This window comes from Psammomys obesus, unplaced genomic scaffold (genome assembly GCF_907164565.1).
Source record: "Psammomys obesus unplaced genomic scaffold, mPsaObe1.curated_primary_1811, whole genome shotgun sequence".
In the NCBI taxonomy this organism is placed as follows: domain Eukaryota; kingdom Metazoa; phylum Chordata; class Mammalia; order Rodentia; family Muridae; genus Psammomys; species Psammomys obesus.
This window is the reverse complement of record NW_026587215.1, coordinates 1,654,966-1,675,621: the sequence shown is the minus strand read 5'-3', so window position 1 is coordinate 1,675,621 and position 20,656 is coordinate 1,654,966. Positions and strand designations below refer to the sequence as shown.

General features: G+C 56.1%; 1 protein-coding gene across 1 annotated transcript in view; it reads left to right on the top strand.

Moving 5' to 3' along the window:
• Positions 1–18,895, top strand: part of Kcnj4 (potassium inwardly rectifying channel subfamily J member 4) — a 19,642-nt gene extending 747 nt beyond the window's left edge. The window contains exon 2 of the mRNA XM_055603055.1: positions 16,811–18,895. Within this exon, the coding sequence (XP_055459030.1) occupies positions 16,850–18,184 (1,335 nt within the window). The 5' untranslated portion in view covers positions 16,811–16,849 and the 3' untranslated portion in view covers positions 18,185–18,895. The remainder of the gene's footprint in view (positions 1–16,810) is intronic.
• Positions 18,896–20,656: the final 1,761 nt, after the last annotated feature.

Genomic DNA, 20,656 nt, shown 5'->3' with positions numbered 1-20,656 from the left:
GAGCCTTTACTTGGCTTCTGATGGGGAGAGCCAATGGGGAAAGTTGAGGCAAGTAATTGCATGCAACAATTAGGCTGAAGGTTATGAGGCTGAAGCCTAGAACATTTGGCTCTGCCCTCCTTTGGAAGAAGGGTCTCTTTCTAGAGTTTTCCATCCTGGGCATCAGGCCTCATCTATCTCTTGAGGCAGGCTTGAGAAACCAGCCCGGCTAGCTGAGGAACTAGCATACTGGGCAATTTATGCTCCCTGACCCTCTGCCAACACATCTGTGGAATGGGGACACTAGACCTGCCCCACTGACCTCCAATGCAGAGAGCCCTGAGCTCTGTGAGCAGAACACTGCCTGGTGGGCCGGAGAAAGGGCTGGGCAGATTGGAAGACAGACCCAGTTTACTTTGAGGGAAAAGAAGTACCTACCAGTGGCAAGAATATGGCTGGAAATACAGACCTACAATAATGGACGTGTCTAGGCATAAGAGGGGGAACCTAGGACTTGGGAGCCGTACCTAATGATCCCTTGTGTTACCCTTAAAGAAACATCTTGGGGGCAGGGGAGTGGGGGAGGAAGACATAGAGGTGACTAGCCAGACAGAAATGTCTGTGGGCTTCTGCTGGGATGACCTTGGGCAGTTGGCTTGACTTCTCTGAATTGCAGTTTGTACAAATGGGAGTGTAGCACGGGCTTCATTGAGATGTCAGTGGCTTGTGCACGGTGTCAGGGCCCTGGGAAGAGCTTGCAGAGTCAAGGCGTGCAGGTTCTGGGGAGACATTTGTGGCTCGGAGGACAAAGTCACTCTAGGATGCTGTGGGAAGATTCACGGGGCTTAGGATGAGAAGGAGGGGGAGGAGGAACTGTGTGGGCTTACACAGGGCGGGCTGGTTCTTAATGTGGATCTGGGGGAGGCGGGGGCGAGTGCTAAGGGGGGTGTGAGGAGGAGGGGCCCCCTCTGCGGGGACCACTGAGTCACGAGGACATGTAAGCGACATGACAACCAGCAACATGGTAACCAGGAAACTAGCGGTGGGAATGGAGCTGGAGCAGTGTGTCGGAGTGGGGGAGGGCAGACTGGCAGCACCCAGCCTTGGAGGGTCCACAGTGGGTTAGACTGGCTGGCCTGCAGGGGGTGCAGGCTGGATGGACAGGCTGGGGAAGAATGGGGGTGTAAGGAGAGAGAGAGAGAGAAGGCACACAGGGGGTCTGCTGGGCAGGGGGGCTTCTCTGCTGCCTTCCTAGGCTCTTCTCCACGTCTCCACTTTTCATGCCTCTCCCCCTTGGATGCCAAATTTGGCTCACGCAATCTGTCGTCTCTCTTCTGAGATTGGCACGGGGACGAAAGCCGGGTGCATTACATCAGCTCCTGATCCCCCTGCGCTGGGGGAGGGAGGGGAAGGACCAAGGACCGGGCCAGGCTGGAAGTGGAAGGGGAGGCTTTCGGGGCAGTCAGGCTTGAACTTTCTTGCTTGTCTCCTGCTTGCTTTCCTTACCCTAATCTTAGATGTAGGGGGAGTCTGGGGGAAGGCCATGCAGAGCCTAGAGGTGGGACCAGGACTCCACTCCTGGGGAGATCCCATGGCCAGGGCAAAAAGGCAGACCCTGATGCTGTCTCTCTGGCTAGTTGAGGCAAGAGTTGTCAGGACTTGGTGTGCGATTGCCTGGCCACATGACCTTGGGCAGACCCCCTTGTGTAGAGGCCACATCTGTAGAGCGAATGCTGGCCAGTTGTAGTCTTGGCAATTCTCCCGAGAGGAGGTGTCCTCTGCCACTTTGGCTTTCCGGGGCCCCAGGAGGGACCCGGTGACCTTGGACCGCAGCTTCTCTCCTTGTACCTAACTGTGAAATGGGAGTGGTGGAATGTTCAAGGTGATCACCCGGACCCTGGACGTGAGCCGTGGTACAAGGAGAGAGGGCAGGGCCCTGGCTTCAAAGCCACAGACATGCAGGAGTCCTGTGGCCTTCTACACGAGGTGGGGGGCAGGCCAGCTTGACCACCATGAGGACAGGTGGTGTGGGAGGATAGTGTCATGCTTTCGGACACTTGGTGCTTGTATCGTTGGTCTGACGCTGTCATTACACAAAAGTGAAAACTGAGGCCCTAAACGAGGAGTGCATCCTGGGGCTGCAGTGATAGAAGCAGGGTTTCCGGCTCCTGGTTGTCAGCTTCCTCTTGGAAGCAGGCAGAGAGAGATACTCTCTCCTCACTGTGGCCAGGCAGAACAGGAGCCCTGAGGGCCTAGCTCTGGTGCTATCCCCTCCTCTTCCTCTCCTGGACCCCTACCTATCTTCCCCAACAGGGACTTTGTGCTTAGCTATTACTTGGTCTGCTTGGGAGAGTCCTCTAGAACTCATTTGAAAGTGAATCTTAGGCAGTCCCTGTGAGGGACAAGATGGATTTCAGGTTAAGCTAAAACGTTATGGTCCATTCTAGAATATTCAATTCTAGAATATTCCTCTCCCTGGCTGAATTTTAAGCAGGAGATGGTCTAGTCACCCCCAACAACATGACACCCCCTCAGGGATCATCTTGGGGAGAACTCATTTTTTATAGACAGGCTTAGTGACAAGGACTGAGCTGGCCACGTTATCTAGAGTCAGCCAGATGGATGGCCTGTTACCCTGGGAGGCTGAGAAAGATGGGGGTACCTGAGGTTTGGTGAGGGAGTGAGCACCCTGCTCCTAGGACTGACCAGGCAGAGCTGGGCCTCCGGACTGGGTGACCTTTGCCTCATGAGTGGCTATGAATGATATCCCCACCTCGGAAATCTTTGGGTCTTTGATAGGAGGCCTTGGGTACCACTCACCTACGGCCCACCTGGAAGATATTACTCCTTGTAGCAGCCCTCACTGATGATGGACTGTCCCTGTATTACAAATGGAGATGCTGCAGCCCAGAGGGGCTGTGCCCAAGGTCACACAGCAAGCAAGTTTGGAGGGACTGAGTTTGAGTTTAAGACTCATCTGATTCCCTGGGGCTTTCCCAGAAAGAGTGGAAAGTATCCCTCCCCTGGGCTGGGGTTTGGCAAGAGATGGTCTATTCGCCCCCACAGCCTGACACCCCCTCAGGGATCCTCTGGGGGCTCCATTCTGGAAGACAGACACATTCATGAACCACTGGGGAAGAGCTCATTGTAGAGAAGATTGTGCTGGCCCAAACCGAGCAGTGTCAAGTGTTCAACCGGGCAGCCTGTTCTCCAGCCTGGGACTCTGTCCACACTGCCAGTGGATGAGGGGGCGAGGACTTAGGTGGATGGGGGCATGGCATGTGGATGTGGATTCGGGATCCTGAGTAGTTTGGCAGCTCCAGGCTGGGGCTTCCAGAAGATCCAGGTCCTGTCATTCCAGGGAACACAGAAAGCAGGCGCAGCAGGTCCTGGCCACAGTCTTTCGTGCCTCGCCCCTAGATCACCTGCAGACATCAGCGACGTGACCCGATGAGGTTTGGGGCTGTGGAGTGAGAGACCTGCCTGGCATGAGACAGGTCTAGGAGATGCTAACTATAGTTCTCTGTGTGACCTCAGGTCACACGATCGCCCTCTCTGAGCTCGGTCTGCCCGATGAGGTGACAAAGTTATGGAAAGAAAAAAAAAATCTCTTTGCCCCCAAGTAACTGCCACGGGGCTGTGTGTCTCTAGGTGCTCCTCCCTCCTCATGAGGACCCTGGGCCCTGGCAGGGGCAGGCAGGAACCCTGGGGGCTGGCATAACTGTTAAGCCTCCTCAGCCACCTTGGGGTAGGGGGGTGGGGTGGGGGATCTCCAGGCTCAGCCCTCCTTCTCTTTTTCATCTTTATTTTTCTCCTGCTCCCTCTTCCCTGGCGACGTGGGCTGATCGCTGCTCAAACTTTTAATTCACATGGTAATTGTAATAATAACATGGGCCGAGGCCCCTCTCTGCCTGTGACACTGCAGCTGGCGGAGCTCAGCTATGAATAGAGCCTGAGTCACACACGGGCGCGAGCGCGCTCCTGCCGGCGCGCACCCCGCTCATGGGTGGTGGGTGGGGTGAGGCCTGGGGGCCCGGGGCTCTGGATCCTGATCCCCCCACACCCCTTCCAAAGGCCTGTGCAAGAACTGTCCCCTGCAGATGAACTCCTGGTGCCTGGGTGAGCCTGTAAGACGTAGGGCAGGCGTGGTGACTTCTCATTACTCACAGGAAGGGAAACTGAGGCTCCACGAGAGAGCGAGGCTGCTGGGAGTGTGTGGGACTGGATATGTGGATTTTGGCTGATTCTGAAGCCGAGGTTCTGTTTCAGGACACACAGGCCAGGGAGGTTTGGGGGCCCTGGGGCTGGGCCACTACCACCACCCCACAAGCTCCTCACGGCCGCCTCCCCCTGCACGCAGCAGGTGCACTCAAGGGCCCTGCCTGGGGTCATGGTCCTAGTTCGGTGACAGAGATTGCATGTAGCAGAGAGCGAGCTCAAACTTCTGATCCTCCTGCCTCCACTTTCCCGAGTGCTAAGATTACCGGTGTGAGCCGCCGCGTCTGTCTTACCCAGTGCCGGGGGCTGTTTTGTGCACGCTAGACAGCTGTCACTCGGACCAACTAACTAAGCTGCAGCTTCCGCCCTTCCAAGGCCATCTGGAGGGAGTGAGCAGGAGGTGCTGGACTTTCTATGTAGTCTCAGTCAGTGCTCCCCCACTGCCCTTTGAGCACAGCACCCGTTTCCATGTGAGAAAAGTGACGCTTGGTAATAAGGGTTTGCCCCAGGCCCCACAGGATGTCCTCTGGAACCCCAGAAACCCCATACCCCTCCCTTAACCTGCACTATGCCTCCTTCTGGGCCCCTCCCCTTTTCCTCTCTGTGGCTATCAGGTCAGTCCTTAGGCACACAGGGCCTCAGCAGGCAGGCTGAGGTGAGGTGCCCCCGGTAGGCACACCATCAGGCGCCTATCGGCTACCCAGAAAGGTGAATTTCTGCGTTCCCTACCCCTGTAAGAGCCACGTTGTGAGAGGTGGTGTCGTCATGGTGATCTACCTCTGACAGCAGGGGTTGAAGATGCCTGGGGGTGGGTGTGGCCTCCAGCCGGGCAGGAATAAACTGGGGTGTGTGCCTGCCGGAGGGCAGAGGGACAGGGAAGAGAAATTTCACCTCAGTTATAGCCTCGTCTCCTATATCTTCCCTCCCTCTAGCAACTCACCTGGGCTAAACGGCCCAGGGACAACCAGGCTCTGCCCGGCATTAGACAAGTGTCTGCCTACTGAAGGTGGCTGGGTCCTGCTTCTGCTCCTGAGGGCCTCCAGGGCCCCTGACATCTTCCCCTCCTTCAGGGGCCTGTATCTTTGGAGACCAGAGAAGGGAGGAGCAGAATGGTCCCCTCCTTGCTCTAATCCTGGGCAGGTCCACAGCTGTAAGACAAGGGAAGAGGTAGACGTTGTCATAGCGGCAGGAGGAAGATTCAGTCACTCGCGACCCATTGTGACCTTCCCCAGGTCACTGTCACTCTGGGAGGCCCTCTGAGGTCTGCAAAGCAAGGGCCACTATAGCTTTTCCCTTTCAACCTTCTCTGTCACTGGAGCCGGGACGGGGAGGGGACGGAGAGGAGGGGACAGGTGTCCTGTGGTGCTAGGCAGTGCTGTCTCAAGGAAGTAGCACCAGGCTTCCTTGAGCTGGCCTCTTCCCACTCCTCTGTGTTCTTCCTCTCTGCCCCGCCCGTGTTGGTCTGGGAACAGACAGGATGGGGGTCAGTGGGGCACAGACAGAAAGAAGCCAGTACCTTCAGATACTTTGTCTCTAGTCACTTGGTGTCTGTGCCCCGATGCCTGCGGGCTCACACCCCAGCTCCGTCTTCCTGTCCTCAGACCTGCTGCAGTGGGGGTGAGACACTGGGTGGGCACCAGGCCATGCAGCTGCAGATCAGGGCTACATGACCTTGGAGAAGCCCTAGCTGGCCACCGGGGCTCAACACCAGACCAGTGAACAAGGAGCGTAGAGGGCACAGCTAGGGCAGAGAGTCCAGGGCCACGTCTCAGGGCTGTCCTTGGTCCCCAAGGCCTTGGATGAACTCCTCAACCAGCTGAGCCTCACTGAAGTAGCTGCCTTTTTTTCTAGGTTTGTGAGCAAATGCTGGATGGCACCCGCCAAAGGGCAGCAAGAGAATTCTGGCACAGGGCAAGGGAAGGGACCCAGGACCTAAATAAAAATATTGAGGGGACTGCAGTATGGAGAATCACAATATTCCCTTGTCTCAAGTGTTGGCATGACCTCCAATGAGGTCCCTGAGTCTTTGCCTCCCAGAGCCTTTGAGTCTCTGAGCCTTTGTGTCCCTGAGTCTTTGCATCCCCTGTAGGTGTTCCTGTTGGCTTGTCTGGGTAGTATAGGGATTGGACCCCAGCCCTCAAGCATGCTAGCTGCATCCTTAGCCTCCTGTCCCCTCCCACATTTTTTCCTTTTTACTTCCTGTCCTGAGACAGGGCATCACTAAGTTGCCTAGACTGCCTTGAACTCTGCAGAGCTTGAATTTGTGCTCTTTCTGCCTCCTCGCATGTTTATTAATAATATATTATACACGGTATGTTGCTTTTACTCGGGTCTTGTTTGGAGCTGAAAAAGTCAATGCCTTGGGTAGAGAGGTCTTGGAGACAATTCTGGTAAAAGCTTCTGTGGATACGGTTTCCTTTTCTCCCAGGCCTCCAGCTCCTGGTGACCCAAGCCCTGGAGGAAGCTTGCTGCTCTGTCTTGGAACATCCTCCTCTCCTATGCCTCCCAAACAGCCTGGATCACCAGTAACCAGCTGTCCCCAGGGCCTCGGTTCTATCCGAGCTGTATTCCAAACTCTGTCTTGCCCAGCTTCCTCTGCATTCTAGAACTTGTATAAAGTGCCAGGGACTCTCTCTTAAGCCTCTGACTGAGTAGACTCTTTGGTTCCTGTCCTGGCACAAGCCATTTCACAAGATCAGAGCTTGAGCAGGCTCTTTTTTTTTTTTTTTCTTTTCTTTTCTTTTTGAAACATGATCTCACTATGTAGCTTTAGCTGTCCTGAACTCACAGAGCTTCCCCTGACTCTGCCTCCCAAGAGCTAGGATTGAAGACGAGTGCCACCATACCCAGCTCAGAACTCACTGTTTTTCCAACAGCACACAGTGGGTACTTAAAATACCACTACTCACAATGCAACCAACCTCCAGAACACAGCTGCAGTCACACCAGGCAGGAAGGCAGGTCCTGAGCCATTTCAGGATGCCATTAGGTGGTGGATGGATGGGTGGATGGGTGGATGGATGGGTGGATGGGTGAATGGATGCATGGATGGATTGATGCATGGATGGACAAATGGGTGGACGCATGGATGCATGGAGCTGGCAGAAGATGGTCAGAATCTGTGAGGCAGCACTCCGCTGTCAGGTAGATGTTTACAGCTCCTTGGCTATTGATCAGGGTTAGGTGTGACCACAGCCTCTCGGCCTCTGAGGCCTCTGTCTGCTGTGCGCTCTGCCCTAGGCCCTTCCCCGCCTCCCAAACCATCGTTCCTCAAGCTTCTCCCTAAGGCACAGGATCCTGGGACTGGGATGACTGTCATCCCTCTTCGCCCCTGGACATCCAGGACAGGGCTCTGTGGAGGTGGAGCAGAAGCCTGAGACCTGAGCTGTCCTGTCCTGTCTCCTCTGCTTACAGCTACTGTGCCGTGCGTGTCCTGTGGTGCAATGGCACAGAAGGTCCTCCTGGTCTGTGCTTGGGGCCACCTCTGCTCCCTCATTACAGCATCAAAAATAGCTTGTCACATTCTGTGACATCGCCCTGCTCAGGCCCTTCACGGGAATTATGGCAAGCTGCACAGCTCTCATGTCCTTGTCCCTTGTCAATTGTGTGTGAAGTGTTTCCTGCATGCTAGGCTGCAGGACTCAGTGTGAACACTCAAGAGCCCTGCATGGATGGACCAGTGACAGAAGGTCCATAAGGGCTGTAAGGGAGAGGGCACACGGCAGGAAAGTACAGGGTGTCTTTGGGCCTCAAGCCTCAAAACTCCACTGGGAGGGGGCATGGGGATAAAGGGCCACAGAATTTCAATGAGAAGGGCAGAAACAGCCAGTGCAAAGGCCCCAAGGCAGAGAGAGTTGGGAGGAAGGCCATGTAGCTATGTGGCAAGGATTGGGGGAGGGGATTGAGGGGGGAAGATCAGTGTGCAGGCAGAACCTTATTTGGACCAAGAGTTCACCTTGGGGAATGTGGGGGGGGGGGCAGAGCTATGTTTGGCGAGTGATAGAAATCCTTGGCTGGAATGGCCAGGAGGAGGTTGTGGACATGGGATAGAGAGAGCATCCAGCATCCTTTCCCATGGGGCTTGCTCCTCAGCTCTCTGTGAGATAAGAATAGGACCACTCCGGCTTGGAACCAGGACCACAGCATGGCTGGTCCATGGTCTTAGTGTTCAAAGAAAGTGTTCTTTTCCTGTCCTTAGGTTCTGGGGTTGAAAGAGGTACGGGATTTAGGCCTGAGCCACCCTGGGAGGACTCACAGACTGAGCAGGAGAAGGCGGGAGGCAATGGGCACCTCTTAGCCGTCTAGCAGGCACTTAGAGCGAGTCTGCTCCGAGGGAGACGTGGCTGCTGGTATTTTAAGGCTCAGGACTGGATGAGCTCACAGGCAGGGGGGCTGGAAAGAAGGAGCTGAGGAGGGAGGTCAATGATGGAGGGAGGTTGATGACTAGTGGATGAGCCTATGCTCTCACGGTGTGCGGCTTATAGAAGTGGAAGGGGGCAGGACACCCCAGAGAGGCTCTCAGGCGTGGAGGGGTCAGGAGCAAGATTGGGACTGACCACAGGCTCCTTTGGAGCAGCCCGAGGGGCCAGAGGTGGGGGCTGGGAAGGAGGCACACGCCATGCCCTTCGAGAAGGTTTTTTTTTTTTTTTTTTTGTGGGCTTAGGAGATGGCTCGGTGGGTGAAACTCTTGCCACACAAGCATGAGGACCCGAGTTCAGATCCCCAGACCCCATGTAAAATGAAAGGTGCGGCAGTGTGCTTGTAACCCCGGCTCAGAAACAGGCAGGCCCTAGAACCTGCTGCTCAGCCAGCCCTGTTGAAATAGCTAGTGAGCCTCAGGCTCAGTGAGAGAGTCTGTGTCAAAAAAACAGGGTGGAGAGGGTTTGAAGAAGAGAGCTGATGTCAACCCCTGGCCGCCACGGGCCACACACACTCACAGGACTCCCAAGCACAACCGTGCACTCACCTGTTACTCACGCGTACCCCAGAACGACTGTACCTTAAACACTCTCTGCCCTCTACAGTTTGTACTCCCTAGCCCTTCTCTGCACATCTTTGCAGCGTGCCTGTACAGCGGGGATTGTTCGTCCTCATTTCGGACATGCCCCAGAAGTTAAGGCGGGTCTCCCAAGGCCGTGCAGGCCCCAGGGGTCGTGTTCCTGGACTGTCTGAGGTCACACTGTTTGCTGGGGTCCTTGGGAATGCTGTGACCTGACTCTGACAAGCGCGCGCATATTGGTGCTGACTTTAAAACTCACGAGTAGTTTCCATAGGTGGCACACTCGTATGGTTCTAAAATTAAAAGACAAATGAAAAAATAAAAAAAGAGTGAGTATTCGCCTACCCCCCCTCCCATCCCCAGCCACCTGCTTCCCCTCCCTCGAAGCAGTCAGCATCACCGGCTTCCTGGGTCTCCATCCAGAGGAGCAGAGGGAAAGAGGCAAATACTCGGAGCTATAAACTCCTCTCCTTTTTCACACGAGGCAGCGACTCTACTCACCGCTCGTCGCTGTTGCCTTTTTTTTTTTTTTCCTTCACTTAAAAATACATCTCGCAGACCCGCAAGGCTCCCGAAAGAGCGGAGCCCCGTTGGCTTCCGTGGCTGCGTGGCACCGTGGCCCAGCCTTCAACGAAAAGGCTGCCTGCCTCGCTCCCCACGTGGGCTGTGTGATGGTCTCTGGCTGTGAGGTGGCTCAGTCACCAGTATCCTGGTGCCCTCTGGATGGGCAGAACCAGCTGGAGTGAGGGTTGAGGCACCACTCCAGCTCTGAATCTCCCATCCCAACTCTTTTTCCATTTCTGTGTTCTCTCTCTCTCTCTCTCTTTCTCTCTCTCTCTCAGGGTCTCACTGCACTGTATAGCCTTGGCTGGCCTGGAACGCTCTGTGTAGACCAAGCCAGTCTTGAATTCCTAGAGATCCGCCTGCCTCTGCCTCCCAAGGGCTGGGATTAAAGGGATATGCCACCGCCGCCCAGCTTTTACTTTTTACAGTTTTTGAGACACAGTTTGGCCTGGAATTCATTATAGAGCCAAAGGTGACTTTGAACTCTTGATCCTCCTGCCTTTACCGCCCACGTGCTGAGATTACAGTCGCGCGCTGGACTAGCCTCTTCTGTAGGTAGTGCCTCCTGGAGCTAGAGGCCTGTGCAGTGAGGTGGACAGCAGGAGCAGCATCTACTCCTTGCAGCTCTGAGGGTGTCCCCCCAGCTCCATGTTTGTTGAGATCCAGGGGCTAGGCAGCGGTGGTGTGGGTGGGTGTTCGAGCCTACCCAAGTGGATGGCAGGGACAAGGCAGATGTGGGCTCTTCCGGATCTTCTTTGATCCTGTCTTCTCCCTCCAGCCTCACTGACCCAGGAAGCATTTTCAGCCTTGGGAAAACGAGATCAGTGGGCCGAGTGGCTCAGGGAGTCACCCGGCCTGAGCTCCCCACTGCGGGCCTGTGGGTGGGTCCGAGACCCTCTCTCTCCTCTGTCCATTCACAACTGGCCACGTTCTCTGCCTGGCCATCCAGGAAGAGCCTAGCAGCGGATCGCTGTGGGACAGCTCCTTCTTCGGGACCCCAAGTTCACCTACTCTGTTACCCAGTTACCCGCCGCCAGACCCTGTGGGCCCTGTTCAGAGTGCTCCCAGCCCCCTTCCTTCTCTCCAGCTCCAAGCCACTGTTGTCGGCTCCTGCTTCCCTCCTCTCCCTACCCTACCCCCACAGCAGACCCAGAGGTCACCCTCAGGAACCTCAGACCTCAACAGTGGGAATGACCAGGGACATCTTAGGGATGCCTGAGTCCGGGCTGGACGGCGACTCACCACGTAGCCCAGGTTGGCTTCAGCCTCTAGGCTGGTTGCAAACCTCTCTGGGCCCTGGCTTTTCTCCTTCTAAAACAGGACCAATGGACGCTACCTTCTCTGAGGTCACCACGAGGCTGAGGGGAATCGATCAGCAGGAGCCTGCTAAACGCTCAGTGTGGACCCGGGGGAGGGGCAGCGTGCAGCGGGGTTCCGGGGTCTAGAGGAAGGCAGTGTGGCTTGCGCGTTGGTGCCCTGCACGTAGGAATGCCTTGTTATGCTCCCGTTGCCAGTGGGGGCTGAGCTATGAGCAGACCTTCCAGACCCCGCCTGGCCGAGTCCAGCCTGTGCGATTTGACTAAGGGGGAGAGGTGTAGATGGCTGTAGATAGCTATGGCTGAGTCTTGAATTCTGTGTTTAGAGTTCCTTCTTGGATCCCAGAGCAAGAGTGTTCCCTCTCCAGGTGGTACGCTCTCCTGTGTGTCACTTACCCTATGCAGGCATGGGCTGTGTGCCATCCCGTTTATTCTTACAGTCTTAGGCAGTGAGGTCCATAATTAGCATCACCTACAGACGAGGCAGACGGAGAGGTGAGGTATCTGGGCTGAAGTGACACGGACCTCGGCTGGGAGTCGCTGGAGAGAGTTCAGTCTATTCGAGCTGGCCTCAAAAGTGGGAGGGCTTAGGTTTGATCCCCACAACTCAAAGGCTGGGCGTGATGGCAGGTGTTTGCAGTCTCACTGCTGGGGGAGTAGAGTCAGGAAGATTCTTGGGGCTCACTGGCCAGCCAGCCCAGACTACTTGTGGACTCCCGGGCCAGCAAGAGACCCTGTGCAAAGAAGGTGGACAGTGTTTCCGAGGATGGAACCGGGGTTGCCCTTTGGCCTCCCACGAAGTGTGCCCACCTAGAATAAAGATCTGGGTTGTTATCACTGGAAGGGAAAGATGGAGATAAAGGAATCATGTTACCCAGCGTCAGAAGAACAGGATAGGGACCGGCAAAGGGTGACACCCCTACCCCTCTGATTTGTCGTCGTTTGAGAAAATCTTGGGTGGCTTGAAGCTCACTATATAAACCAGGCTGGCCTTCAACTTACAGAGCTCTACCTGCCTCTGCCTCCAGAGTGCTCGGACTTAAAGCTGTGTTTTATCTACCATGCCTTCTTTGAGGAATGGACCACAAAGGCCTCCCCACTTATCCTAGCAGGTCCAAGACTGGGATGCCTCGAGGCAGTCCGCACTCTCAAGGGTTGGGATCTGAGTTGCTGGTGTGAATTCCTCATGTCCCCTAGGGAAACTTCCCACCTGCCAGAGGCAGGACCCCACCCCTGCTGCCAGCCCGAGGCTCTAGGAACTAACAAAGGAGTCCCTTCTCGTCATTGTCCTATCCAGCCAGCCCACATCCCCTCTGGTGGACATGGGATTGTGAAGGGTCCCTGCTTTGCAGACAGCAGTAGGTGAGCGGCCTGGAGCACCTGTGTGGTAGAGTCGAGCCAGAAGTTCCCTCCCCGCTCTTGTCCCATGTCCCTGAGTCACTGTATCTTAGTCACCACCAACATGGCACCCTTGGAGTTTTACCTGCAGCATCCTGCAGGCCCCTCCCACCATCAGATTTGTCCCTAGCGTAGTGGTCCTCAAGGTCATCATAATGATGGCCTCCTGGAGTTAGAGAACCATTGCCTTCCCGCGCACGAAAGAAGATCCGAAGGAGAGGTCTTAGAGCTGAGACTGAGAGGCCCGGGTCTTGCCATCTCAAGTGTATGGATGCAACTGGCAGGTCATTTTCATAGCTGATCTGAAGCTAACTGGGGACAAGAGAACAGGGGTGAAGGGGCTGCCCTGTAGGGCAGTTAGGGCAGTGGGAGAGGGGGAGGCAGGGAGGAGACTTGATCCCAGAGAAACCAGGCTAAGCAGAACTTCACAGAAGGCGAATGGGGGTGGGGAGGGCACAGACGAGGGAGACCTGGGGACCAAGAGGACCCAGACCTAAGTGGGGCCCGACCTTACCACTTCAGCTGCTCAACCCCCCTCCCCGTTCATCTCCCCAGCTCTGCCTCCAACAGTTCCCCAGATGAGAAACAGCAGCCAGAACCCTTCCTGTGTATCAGTGGCTGCTTAATAAATACATGTTAGCCGTGCGAGACCTCGGTGAAATAGGCAGGCCATGGCTGGGAGAGTCCACACTTCCAGGCTGTTCCGTCTCTCCAACCCTTCAGAGGCAGGGCCCTGAGACCGAGGCGTGAGACCTCCAGTGAGGGAGGCCTGTGACCTCCCGTATTGTCTCATCAACGGCAGATTTGTGACCTAGAAGATTGTAAGAGAATAAATAGCCTTGGCAGGCTGGCTGTCCCCAAGCTTGGTGTCCACTGCCCTCTGCCCATCTGCTATTGGGCCGGGGAAGGCCAAAGGGAGATTCTCCCATGGATGTAACCCACAGCATCTGGTCATCCTTTCTGTCATGAGTAGCCAGAATGTGTGTGTGGTGGTGGTGGGGGGCGGTGGCTAGGAACGGCTCTCCTGACAGCCTGGGGTTCCTTTGCCGCTAGACTTAGAGCAGGATGCAATCTGAGTAAGGACAGCAACTCCATCCCCACGTCCCAGTTTGCTGGCGTGCGCTTGGAGGCTGTGGAAACCCTGGGCCACCTCGCCTTCCCCTGCTTCTACTGTTTCTTTCAAGTTCCATGGTCTTAAACTTTCCCAGAAAGGAGGACTAGTGACCCCCAGGCTTGGGGAATGATGCAAGGCTGGGAAAGGGAAAGACATGCTTGGGGCCCCTCCACAAGGCAATGCACAGGAGCCCAGCCTCCTTTTTCACACAGCCAGCGTCCTTTAGTGCACGCTTGATGGACAGGGTGGAGATTGGTCTCCTGCCTTCCAGAGAGCAGGGGCTGGGGCCAGGCAGCTGTCTGGACAAGCAGAGTTCTACTCAAAGGTGGAAGATGCTGATCGGTGCATTGCATTCCCTCCTGTCGTCCACGGCCCTCCTCCATGGAGCCTTCCCCCTGGCCTCTGTATCTTTTCCCAGAAGCCCCGTGTGATCAGAGAAAGATATTTGGCCGTGCAGTTATCCCACTGACACAATGCCCAGCTGGCGCCTTTCCCTGGTGAGACGTTCCCTCAGCTCACACAGCGGCAAGTGAGAGGGCCTGGGGTGGCCGCAGCAGCCGCTTGTCAGAGTGGGAGGGTCTGCAGGAGGCTGGGCGGCACACAGCTACTACTCTCTGTGTCTGAGCGTCAGGATGGGCACGAGCCTAAGAGCCCAGCGTGAGGCAGGCTCGGGAGCTGCTCCAAGAGCCCGCTGGGGCCTTGAGAAGAGGCACAGAAGCCTGGAGAACTGTGGGGCAGGTGATGGGAAGTTATGGGGCGGGGTGTTGAGCAGGGATATGGCCAGATAGAGAGCATTGAGGCTGCCAGCAGAGGCTCCCTCACCTTTACCCACTAATCAGAGCCTTTGGCAGTGCTGAGGTAGGGAGCTCCAACAGCCTAGAGACATGGGGGGGTCCTCCATCAGCTACTCACCTCAGGGTCCCTTATGAGGGTGGACCCAACAATGAGCCATCTCTGCAGCACCAGCAGAGAGCCAGGAAAGGCCCAGGAGCCAGGCCCTGCCCTCTTCCTTTCAGAGGCACAGGTTATACTTCAGGGCTTGCCACGGTGGGGCTTTTCCCCTGCTCCAGTCCCCCAGGCCCTCAGGAGAATATCAGGGTGGATGTGAGCACCCGGGTCGGGGAAGTCCCACCAGCCTCATTCTGAGACCCTCAGTGGCTCCCTCTCGGCCTCCTCAGCCTCAGCTATAAAACAGTGGTCTCTAACGTGGCTACCTTGTGTTCCTTAGCTGTAAGCGTCTGTGGTTCGGATGAAGGAGTTCCACAGTGGAACACAGCAGGGAAACCCCAGATAAAGTAACAGGCATTGCAGGGCCAATATAGCATCCTGGGCCACACCGGAGAAGCCTAATGCTGTAGGTTAGGAAACTAAGATCCAACCAAGTCACATGGCAGATCTGAAACTTTGACCCAGGGAGCCCCTTGGGATGGGGGCGGGGGAAGTGGGAGAGAAGCAGGGTCGGGTAGGGTGGCCTGGGGAAGGGAGAGGGAGACTGGAGGAAGAGGCAGGGGAAGAGGCTGTTGATATCTAAATTATAGCATTGGCCTGCACCGGTTGCCGCGGCAACCAAGTTGTCCTGAACCAGGGAAGTGTGTAAACATTGCCACAGATGCACAATTAGACCAGGAAGAATAGAACAGAAAATAGAGGCTTCCACACTTATATAATTCTAGGCCAAGATGCTATCAAGAACCCAGGCTGGGTCCTGGCCATACGGCCTCTGGGGGCCTGAGACTACACCAGCTCTATGCTCAGTCCTCAACAGGACAGAACACTGGAGGAGAGAGTGTGCCCTCTGTGAGCCTGGCTGACAGGCACACCACGTGGGGGTGGCAAGCCTCCGCCAAAACAGCTGGCACCCACAGTCAGGCCCGCCTGCCTCTCACAGGCACCCAGCAAGTGGGAAGCAGCAAGGGGGTTGGCCTTGCCTTCCAGGGTCTTGTAAGGTAGGGACTTCGATCCTCAGTTTGCAGACGAGGAAACTGAGGCTCTGCAAAGGAAACTGAGTGGTCTGACGTAGGTAGGAGGCGGGAGCGGTAACTGCCTCACCTGTGCCCAGTCTTCGTCCATGAGCTCCCGGAAGGTGACGCCTCCCGAGTCTGGGTCCACTCTCTTCCCAGCTGGCCAGTTTCCCTCTTTCAGCCAGCTGCCTGTGCCCATCCAGGGACAGAAGGTCCAGGCCCTCCCTTCTCCATCTTGACCAGAATGCTGGAGACTCTGTCCTGTTCCCAGCAAGTCTGGGGACAGGACAGAAATCTGGGGATCAATGGCACCCTTTCTGGGGACACTCAACCCATGCCTACTGTTAGCTACAGGGAGCTCTGAGCATTTGTGAAACCAATTGATGGGGAGCTGAAATTTTTAAAAATTAAAGAAAGAAGTATAGGTAGACAATGCAGAGGCTATATTCCTTTTTTTTTTTTTCTTTAAATGTACTTTTTTCTTCTTTAAATGTACATTGGTGTTTTTCTGTCCCCTGGAACTGGGGTTACAGACAGTTGTGAGAGGCCATGTAGGCACTGAGGAATTGAACCCAGGTCCTCTGGAAGATCAGTCAGTGCTCTTAACCACTGAGCCATCACTCCAGACCCCAGTGCAGAGCCTAAGTCAGGAGGCAAATGGGCTCAAAGCTCTGGCACACAGGGCACGGAATCAAGATGAACACCAGGATGGGAGTGTGGCTCTGAGGTACAGGGCTGGTACAAGATGCCTGAGGCCCTGGGTTCCAACCCTGGCACCACCAAAAGTAAAAAGAGGTTGACAAGATAGCTTGGATGATAAGAGAGCTTGCTCTGCCAACCTGACAGCCTGAGTTCCATCCCCGGAACCCAAGATCTCTTGAGTTTGAGGCCAGCCTGGTCTACAGGATGAGTTCCAGGTTAGCTGAGGCAACATGGTTGAGACCCTGCTTCGAAAACAGACAATAGAAAATACACACATACAGAAGCTTCCAGAGCAGTGGCAAGCTGGAAAGGCCACACTGCACATCAGGGACTAGGAGCTGGATCCTGTTCTTCATTGGGAGACCCCGTTCCGGGGGGTGGGGGGGGTAAAGCCTGGTCTTCAAAAAGACGCCCTGCCACAATCCCCCTGGGGGTGGAAGGAAGTCTCGAGGTCTTGTGTGCAATTTTCTGGTCCTGAGAGTCTGGTGTTGGGGGCGGGGGGTCTCTCTGCAGTAGCCCCTCGCTCTCCGGCACCTCACGTGTCCCTTGTTCTCCCCAGGCCCTGCATCTCCCCAGGTGACCACGCCGGCCTCAGGTCATGCACGGACACAACCGCAACGGGCAGGCCCACGTGCCCCGGCGGAAACGCCGCAACCGCTTCGTCAAGAAGAACGGCCAGTGCAATGTCTACTTCGCCAACCTGAGCAACAAGTCCCAGCGTTATATGGCCGACATCTTCACCACGTGCGTGGACACACGCTGGCGCTACATGCTCATGATCTTCTCGGCGGCCTTCCTCGTCTCCTGGCTCTTCTTCGGCCTCCTCTTCTGGTGCATTGCCTTCTTCCACGGTGACCTGGAGGCCAGCCCCTCGGTGCCTGCTGCAGGAGGCCCGGGGGGCAACGGCGGGGCAGCCCCGACGGCCCCCAAGCCCTGCATCATGCATGTAAACGGATTTTTGGGAGCCTTCCTCTTCTCGGTGGAGACGCAGACGACCATAGGCTACGGTTTCCGGTGCGTGACGGAGGAATGCCCATTGGCGGTCATCGCTGTGGTGGTCCAGTCCATTGTGGGCTGCGTCATCGACTCCTTCATGATTGGCACTATCATGGCCAAGATGGCCCGACCCAAGAAGCGGGCCCAGACGCTGCTGTTCAGCCACCACGCTGTCATCTCGGTGCGTGACGGCAAGCTCTGCCTGATGTGGCGGGTGGGCAACCTTCGCAAGAGCCACATCGTGGAGGCCCACGTCCGGGCCCAGCTCATCAAACCCTACATGACGCAAGAGGGAGAGTACCTGCCGCTGGACCAGCGGGACCTCAACGTGGGCTATGACATCGGCCTGGACCGAATCTTCTTGGTGTCACCCATCATCATCGTGCACGAAATCGATGAGGACAGTCCGCTCTATGGCATGGGCAAGGAGGAGCTGGAGTCGGAGGACTTCGAGATCGTGGTCATCCTGGAGGGCATGGTGGAGGCCACGGCCATGACCACGCAGGCCCGCAGCTCTTACCTGGCCAGTGAGATCCTGTGGGGTCACCGGTTCGAGCCCGTGGTCTTCGAGGAGAAGAATCACTACAAAGTGGACTATTCGAGGTTCCACAAGACCTACGAGGTGGCTGGCACGCCCTGCTGCTCCGCCCGGGAGCTGCAGGAGAGCAAGATCACGGTGTTGCCTGCCCCGCCGCCCCCTCCCAGTGCCTTCTGCTACGAGAACGAGCTGGCCCTCATGAGCCAGGAGGAGGAAGAGATGGAAGAGGAGGCTGCAGCGGCGGCAGCGGTGGCTGCCGGCCTGGGCCTGGAGGCAGGCTCCAAAGAGGAGGCAGGCATCATCCGGATGCTTGAGTTTGGCAGCCACCTGGATCTGGAGCGCATGCAGGCCACCCTCCCACTGGACAACATCTCCTACCGCAGGGAGTCTGCCATCTGACCTCCGGGCCCCACCGTCCTCTGTTCCCGCCAGAGCCTCTGACGGGTGGGACGCCAGGACAAGCCTCCCACCCTCAGGACAGAGTTGAACCTGGCTCCGTGGACCTAGAGGAAGGTGGGGGCTGCAAAGACTGGGAGATCCCTTCCTGTGAACTGCAGAGCCCGGGACAGGGAAGGACCCAGGTACTCGGCCCTGCTGGCCTGAGCCCCCTGGCACCTCCCCACAGGTGGCTCTGGGCCCCCAGATCTTCCACCTTTTCCCCACTGACCCTTCAAGGATATGCCCCTTCGGCTCTCAGGACCTCGGGGAAGGCGGCTGGACTGTTGGGGGTGGGGTGGGCATCACGGGGTTCTGGGTGGGCAGGGTGGGTCTGGGGAAGGGGAGGGGCGTGTTTCCTTTGCATGACTGTGGTCTGTGCTCTTGACTCTCTTTTTGTAAATACCTATAAATGGAAGAGATGGAGACACAAGTCCACCTCTGCCCATTTCTACCTGTGAGACAGAGAAGCCGCCATCCCTCTCTGTGTACCCCTAACCCAGCCCAGCCCTACCCAGCTGGCCGGTCCCCTTGAGACCCTCGAAGCCAGCTCTGTATGGTGTCGGATTTGGGTAGAGGGGACCCCAGAGGCGGGATGAATACCCCTCCCTCCCCACAGTCCCTCCAGGCCCCAGATTGATGATGGCGTTTGTAACTATTTTTAATAAAGCATATGGTCCACTAGAAGTAGGCTGGTAGAGAGAGGAGAGAGAGAGTGAGTGAGTGAGAGAGAGCAAGCATGTGAGTATCTCTATGCCCCCCCCCTTTCTAAAAATTATTCTTTTGTGTGTGTGTGTGTGTGTGTGCGCATGCAGGTGAACATGCATGTGCCCTTGGGAAAGCCAAAGGGCAACCCCAGCCATTGTTCCTCGGGAGCTATCCAGCTTTTGGAAATTTTTTTAAGATTTATTTTTATTTTCATATACACACGCTTTTTTTTTCTTTTCCCTGCATGTTTGTGTGGACACTATGTGCGTGCCGGCAGAGGCCAGAATTGAGCATCGGATCCCCGGGACTGGAGTCACGGATGGCTGTGAGCCACCATGTGGTGCTGGGAAATCTAACCCGGGTCCCCTGCAAAAGCAACAAGTGCCCTTAACTGCTGAGCCGTCTCTCAGGCCACCCACCTTATTCACCGATTTATCCATCCGTTCATTTGTTTATTTATTTTTGAGGCAGGGTCTCTCACTGGCCTGGAACTCATGGTTAGGGTAGGCTGGCCAGAGAGCCCCAGGCTCTGTCTGTCCTAGTGCCAGCCTTTTCTTTCTTTCTTTCTTTCTTTCTTTCTTTCTTTCTTTCTTTCTTTCCTTTCTTTCTTTCTTTCTTTCTTTCTACCTTTTTTCTTACGTAGTAGGTGCTGGGGATCGGATTTAGGTCCCCACGCTTGTACTCTACTCACTGAGCCATCCCAGGGGTGTGTGCCCTTTCTGAGATACTGACCCTCCTAGGGACCTCTGCCACCTGGTCGTGATGCTCACTCACAGAAATAGGTCTGAATCCAATCTTTGTAACTCAGGGGAAGCAGGAAGTGCCCCCTGGGTTTACGCGCGTGCGTACGTGCCCGCATCCACGTCTCCACCCGCCGCTGAGGGAGCCTGCAGGACACCGCGGTGTGAGGGGCTCCAGGAGCACACCGGAAACCTGGTCACGGTCCAGATGTGGTGGCTGCCTCTGGCAAGGCCTCCCCTCTGGGCTTCAGAGTTTGTGTTGTCTGAACAACACGCTCACTCAGGCAACCACCTGTCCCTCAAGGTCTGTGGGTAGCTGAGGGCTACCCACAGCTGGAAGAGCCACGCTAGCCTCGTCCGCATGTTGGTGGATGCTGGGTTGGGGCTCTGGGCCCTTCCTCCTCCCGAGAATTCCATCAGGTTCCTTTGTGGTGTTTACAGTAGAAGTCTAAGAGCGAAGGCTGCAGGGGGCCTCAGCTGGAGCATCGCGCCCCGTCCATTCTGCTGGGCAGCTCTGACCATCAGGGACCGGTCTGATGCAAAGGGGGACGTCAGACTCCATCTCTTAGCGTGGCAAGTTGGCGCTGAAGGCCGCACGGGAGGAAAGTGTCATGCAGGATGACCTGGCCCTTCTTGAGGGGCTAGCATAGCCACTCTGCTCCAGGTGCCAACTGTGTGCCATCTCAGGAACCTCTATGGCAACACGCCAGCTTACCTACCGAGAAGGAAGGTGGATTGCTCTAGTAGCCACAAGCTACCATTTTGGTAAACACTGCACACCCAGCATGCTTTAACGCTTTTACCAGGGACTCTGAGGGCTCTCTCCTGGAGAGAGGCTAGCTTGGGCAGTGGAGGACTGGGGTCTCATTTAACACACGAAGGCATACGGGCATAGAGAACTAGAGAACGGAAGACTGGCCCGTCACCACATGAGGACGTCACAGGCGGAAGGGCCTGCTTCTCCTCTCCCACCCTCATAGGGCAGTGC